This window comes from Podarcis melisellensis (assembly GCF_964234715.1).
Source record: "Podarcis melisellensis genome assembly, chromosome: 14".
NCBI classification, from domain to species: domain Eukaryota; kingdom Metazoa; phylum Chordata; class Lepidosauria; order Squamata; family Lacertidae; genus Podarcis; species Podarcis melisellensis.
In genome coordinates, this window is record NC_138546.1 from 50216476 (window position 1) to 50222688 (window position 6213).

Below are 6213 nucleotides of genomic sequence, written 5' to 3' on the forward strand. Positions count from 1 at the left end.
ATGAAGTACATTAAAAATGCTGAAACATCAAGATGGAAGTGGACAATGGACGCAAGAGATGAGGGACCCTGCAGAGAGAGAGACAGTCCTTCAGCTGATAAAATCCATGTGGGCCAGGTAACAAAAGACATTGGCAAATCGGTTCCAACTGCATTTCAAAACACACGGCTTAGAAAACAGCCATTCGCTTTATCACCTGAGTGGAGCAAGGCTCGCCTCCAGGGGATCAGATACAGAAGACTTACAAAAAGCTTTATTTTTAGGCCACAGAAGGCTAATTTGAGCTATGAAGAGAAAAATGTTGTGGCCCAGCAGTTTATCAAAGATTAGGCTTGATGAAGAGGCGAGATTTCATGGGTGGGGGGAGAGAACTGGATGCCCATTTTATCCAAAATCAACTTCACTCTCCTATAGCTCAAATAGGTCCCTGTGGATCACGCAGAAGCCCTGCTTCCCAGGAGCCCAGACTTGCAAAGCAGAAATTATTGCTCAAGCAGAGTGATCATGCCCCGGTGCAGCCTCTTTCCCAGGTGCTTATCATCAGCCCAACATCAAAGGCTCATAGAGCTGTAAAAAATTGTATCTGCCTCTTAGCAGAAGCCAACCAATTGGGGAGCATGTAAGTTATGCAAAGAGCTCATCTAATGGCATGGCTTAACATCTCTGCATACAGAAACCAAACAGAAGCTGTCTGCTTGGCAAATTAATGTGCTCTGCTTACTGTCTTAAATCCAAATCCCACTAGATGTGCAGGGCATGAAGGGTTGCCCCTCTTCCCTCTCAAGTAACAAAGAAAATCAGGACAAGTGGGGAGGCCAACCTGTCCCCATCGATCAGCTAGGGAGGGGCAGGACCAGTGTTAGAAACTGAGATATAAAAGCTATTTGCCATATGGCCCCTTAAACCTGGGTTACGGTCAGGTACATTAACAGAATGCTTAGGTGTGTGTTTGGGTTGTTGTTTTTTTGTAAGATTGCAAAACTGAAAATGAACTGTGTATATTGTCAGCTCCAGCTAAAATCTGACTCATGCCAGAGCAGCGCAGGGAGAAAAAGCTGCTGTGTGTCAGGCGCCAATCTGGCACCCAAGCATCTTCACTTGGTCACAAATGACTGATAGCCAGGTGCAAAATGTGCCTGGCTAATTTCAAAAACTGCAGGTGCCCCAGTGCTGGCTTCCTCCTTCCTCCTCTTCATTTTGCCTATTAAGATTGTGAACCTGTGAGAAAGAACTGCCTCACACTTTAACAAATGTGCAGAGCTTAGAAAACAGCAATTGCTTTTTAAAATGGTGTATAATATTATTGTTTATTACTCTATGTGCATGTAGTCATCTCCCCGCATCCCAACCCAAGAGGATAGTCATCACCTGTCGCTATATTACTTCAGAGGTTAGCTGCTGCAACCTCCAACTACCCAAAGGTGGGGCACAGGAGACCAGGCAAGATTGTTTGTCCATCCAGCCCAGGATTAAATAAATGACACGGTGTAATATGTCATGTGCTGTTGTTCATCTGAGGTTGTATTTACCTAATTTTAAGACATGCTAAAGAACAGATTATTGTTATTATGTCCTGAAATGTAAAACCACAGAATTCAAATAGGGTGTACTTTCTTTTTCCCATGACTGTACATGTGAGGGTCACCCCTGGAGATTGTTATACTTCTGCAAATCTTGGGTTTACCTCTGGTCTGCTGAGACTGACTTTTCTTGTGCAGTGTGGTTTTGATTCTTGATACGCAAAAACCCTTGAGGGCTTGATAGAGATCAACATTAGAATATGGAATATAATATTAGCTACCTGAGAGTTGGTAGAACTTTGCAATGGTGTCCAAATCATGCTCATCAAACAGCCTCTGATCATCCTCATTCTCTAGCACAGCCTGCAGGACCATCAGAAAATTCTGAAGATAATATGGTTGCCCTCCTGGGTCTTCTCCACGGCTGAGTCCATTGAGAACCGTCTCTAAAATGTTGCTGCTTGGACTCTGAGAATTCATGTTTTCCAAAGGTCCCAAACCAACACAATCAACCACTTCATTTTTTAAGTCTGTATGATCTTCCATAGGAAATACTTCCATGTCACCCCCCACAAAAGAGATATTTTGTGTCTGATTGCAACAAATACCTTTCACATTGGGCAAAAGAGCCTGTTCACCAGAAGAGAGGTCTGTGGTTTCCAAGTTTGAGGGTGCTTCTTTACTATAAGCTGTTGAACATACTACAAGCTTGCAAATATCAGAATCCAAGTCCTCCTTAGGAGTATTTTGCTCTTTGTTGTCCTCTGTTAGCAGCCCATCTTCACCGCAAGCAAGATGATCAGATGGAAACAATCCAGGAGCAGAACCATCACCACCCAAGAGTGTCCGTGTGTCACCTTCCCATGTGGGGTCCAGGGTTTCTCGTTTGCCTCTGAATCCTTCTTTTGGACTAGTTTGTCTCTGAATCCTTGAAAAGGGCAACCAGTTTTCTTTCTGGGAAGAAGTGGTGCCTTCTGGATTCTCCTCTCTAGAGCTGTCAGACACATCTTGAGCGGGTCGAGACTTAGCATCCCAAGTAAAGATGCTGCCACCTTCAGCACGACGCTTCCTGGACAATTTGGTTGACAGCCTTCCCAGGGAGATCTTCCCAACTGCCTGAACCTCTGGCTCACCATTGCCCAACAGGAGACTGCTGCCCTTCTTAAAGTATGGGCTCACCTGTCCTCCCACCTCAGGTTTTGTTTCAGAGTTGTCACCTACTAACTTCTCTGGAGTCGAGGCATTATTTGCAAAGTACAGACTGCAACTACCAGGCACATTTTCAACTGATGGGCCTGCACCCGCGTCAGGCGCCGAACCATCTAGAATCCTATCATCCCGGCTCTTTTGACACGCTTCATCAATGTGCTGGTTGATTCCATATCTTGCTACCATCTGCCCACACAAAGGACAGGCGACTCTGGCAGGGGGAACATTATTGAAAAATGAAGCAATTGAGAAAGAGGATGCAGATAAAGGCTGTGTCCCTTCCACACCCCTCCCTTGCTTCCTCCTGGCAGGTTTTATCCTCTTCCTATTGAGGGCTGAGCTTCTGCAAGGCCTTTTATTTCCTGGGAGCTCTTCTTCTGCCATTGCAGGAACCCAAGATAAGGTGAATGTGGGAGCCGCCTCATGCAAATGGAAAAAAGACTCTTCACATCAAGTTATCAAGAGCATTTTTCATGGCCTTGCCTGCAATGAATAAACGGCAGAAGTGATGGCTTAAGTTTTGCATCAACAATAACAACAATAAATTCATAGGTGGTAAGCTTATGAAAAAGTTAAAAATGTTTTGTCATTTTAATTATCAATCACATGCACACCTCACATTTCCTCCCAGGAGCTCAAGGAGGCATATATGATCCTTTCCCCCCAATTTATCAATACAACAACCCTGTGAGGTAAGCTTGGCTGAGAACTGCTGATTGGTCTAAGGTCAACAAGTGAGTTATATCACCAAGTGGGGATTGAACCCAGGTCTCCCTAATCAAGCATTCTAACCACTACACAACACTGGCTCTACTTAAGGACATGGAGTGATATCCAAGTAAGTCATAACCAGATGCAATCAACTTACTTAAGTAAAGAGTCAATGGGACTACTCTGAGTATCTTATCATTGGGTATCACCTAGATTCTGGAACAATTTGCCATTGAAGCTACTGGTACTATTGATATTAGGGTATCTTAAGGGATTTAGTAGTGATACAAAATTTAAACTTGGCTATTAGTTTCTTCCAGATTTTATTCCAAACTGGATTTAATGTAGAAAGTGCCCAAGTTAGTAAAAGCAAGTACACTTAATAAGGAGATTAGAAAGTATCAAATTAGTAATAAAATTTTTTTAATATGATCTCTGGTTGCTTAAGCTGCCTTTTTGTTTTTGACTCAACCTCTTAGTTGTTTTCCCATCAATAATACACCAGAAATTTGCAATTCTTTCTTCCATATTCTTCCACTGCTGCCCTTGCCTTCTTTTTTCTTGGTCCACTCTCCCAAAAAATAATTTGTAAGCATCTTGGGACAAGGAACCATATTTTTAGTCATGTTAGCATTTTGTAAAGTACACAGGGGTGGACAGACTTCAGGCTTGACGGATCTATTTGGCTTCTGCAAAAGTACCTTGAGACTCATCAGTCAGGGCCAGATGTAAGCATTTAGAATTAAGGGCCAGGGTGCCTCTGAGCACAAGCCCAGCCCAGGAATTTGTTTTCAGGATTAGAAGCAATTTTACATTTCCATGCCTAAGTCCACTCCTGGTTTTCCCAAAAAGCATTTTTCCTTTCAGCAACGAAATTACATAACCAGAGACACCACTTTAAAGCTTCTTTGTTGCAGCCTTTGTCAAGTAACTGAGCTCTCCTTGCCATTCTCCTCCAAATCAGCTGAACCTGATCTACCTTTTCTGCTCACTCCGACTGTAAAACACAAGACCCCTTAAATGCTTCTGTGATACCCTAATGATTCCAATATAAGCAGATGAAAACATGTTAAGTTTTGAATATGCTATTAAGAAAGTGATCAATCTTAGAACTATTTTTTTTAAGAAGTACAGTACTATCCCATTTCCCACTCATGTCAATAATTAAGAGGAAAATGAGTAAACTGATTTATTTTAACATAACTGGGTGCATTCATTCACATTTGCCTTTTCATTTTTTAACCTCTCACAATTTGTTACAGCCCTGCAATGAGTTAGTTGCAAAAAGTGCCTGAGAATCCCCATTTCAGAAACCAATTGATGGGCCTGTGCACCAGATTAGTGGATTCTCTCCCACCACTAGTGGCTTATAATAAGCCAATTATTTATCCTTGTATTTCAAAGGGGGACACTACTGCTCCACAGCATTCAAGACACTCCATCAAAGCGAGACAGAAGGGAAAGATGCAGACTGCCATGATTTTTTAAATAAGAGACACGAATTAATTCAGTGAAGGGTTTGAACCCAGGTTCAGATTCTGGTTTAATCATGACACACACTGGATTGACAGGACTAGGAATTAGGATCAGTCTAATCTACCTCAACAGGGATGCAGGTGGCGCTGTGGGTTAAAGCCTCAGCGCCTAGGACTTGCCGATCGAAAGGTCGGCGGTTCGAATCCCCGCGGCGGGGTGCGCTCCCGCTGCTCGGTCCCAGCGCCTGCCAACCTAGCAGTTCGAAAGCACCCCCGGGTGCAAGTAGATAAATAGGGACCGCTTACCAGCGGGAAGGTAAACGGCGTTTCCGTGTGCAGCTCTGGCTCGCCAGAGCAGCGATGTCACACTGGCCACGTGACCCGGAAGTGTCTCCGGACAGCGCTGGCCCCTGGCCTCTTAAGTGAGATGGGCGCACAACCCCAGAGTCTGTCAAGACTGGCCTGTACGGGCAGGGGTACCTTTACCTTTACCTTTTAATCTACCTCAATTGGGACGCGGGTGGTGCTGTGGGTTAAACCACAGAGCCTAGGACTTGCTGATCAGAAGGTCAGCAGACCGAATCCCCGCGACGGGGTGAGCTCCCGTTGCTCAGTCCCTGCTCCTGCCAACCAACCTAGCAGTTCAAAAGCACGTCAAGTACAAGTAGATAAATAGGTACCGCTCTGGCGGGAAGGTAAATGGCGTTTCCGTGCGCTGCTCTGGTTCACCAGAAGCGGCTTAGTCCTGCTGGCCACATGACCCGGAAGCTGTACTCCGGCTCCCTCGGCCAATAAAGCAAGATGAGTGCTGCAACCCCACAGTCGGTCACGACTGGACCTAATGGTCAGGGATCCCTTTACCTTTAGCTAATCTACCTGAAAGGGCTCTTGTGAGGATAAAGCACGAGGAGAGCGTATAATACCAAAGGGACCAGGGCTGAATTCAAAGACGAACAAGGGGCAGGAAAGCACCTCGTCTTCTTATCCTGCGAGCCGCGGGAGGAATGCAGCGCCAGTCAAATAAATACAGGCCTGCGGCCCTCCTCTCCCAAGGCCGCGAAGCGAGAACTGGCTGCTCCCCAACCTGAGCGGCTGCGGCGGGGAAGGATCCGGGGCGGCCCGAGGCCGAGAAGCGGAGAAGCGGAGAAGAGCAGAGGCCCCGCCCACCCCCTCCTCCGCGCGCCCTTCTTCCGCCGCCAGGCAAATGCAATCCATCCCCGCGCCAGGCCTGCGCGGCCGATGTCGGAGCCATGGATCGAAGCGCGGGCCGGCACTCCCAGTTCCAGCGAGGACGCGAC

At 46.0% G+C, this 6213-nt stretch overlaps 1 protein-coding gene across 3 annotated transcripts in view; it reads right to left on the minus strand.

Annotated features, from left to right (window-relative positions):
• The window catches only part of FAN1 (FANCD2 and FANCI associated nuclease 1), a 30105-nt gene extending 25066 nt beyond the window's left edge, over nt 1–5039 (minus strand). Inside the window, exon 1 of one of the 3 annotated variants that reach the window (XR_014162702.1) lies at nt 1802–5035. Coding sequence is in view for 2 of the 3 variants with exons in the window: in XM_081887617.1 (XP_081743743.1) it covers nt 1802–3113 (1312 nt within the window). In the remaining variant the exon portion in view is untranslated. Of the gene's footprint in view, nt 1–1801 lie in introns of all 3 variants that reach the window. The other 2 variants (XM_081887617.1, XM_081887618.1) reach the window with 2 other exon arrangements.
• Nucleotides 5040–6213: the final 1174 nt, after the last annotated feature.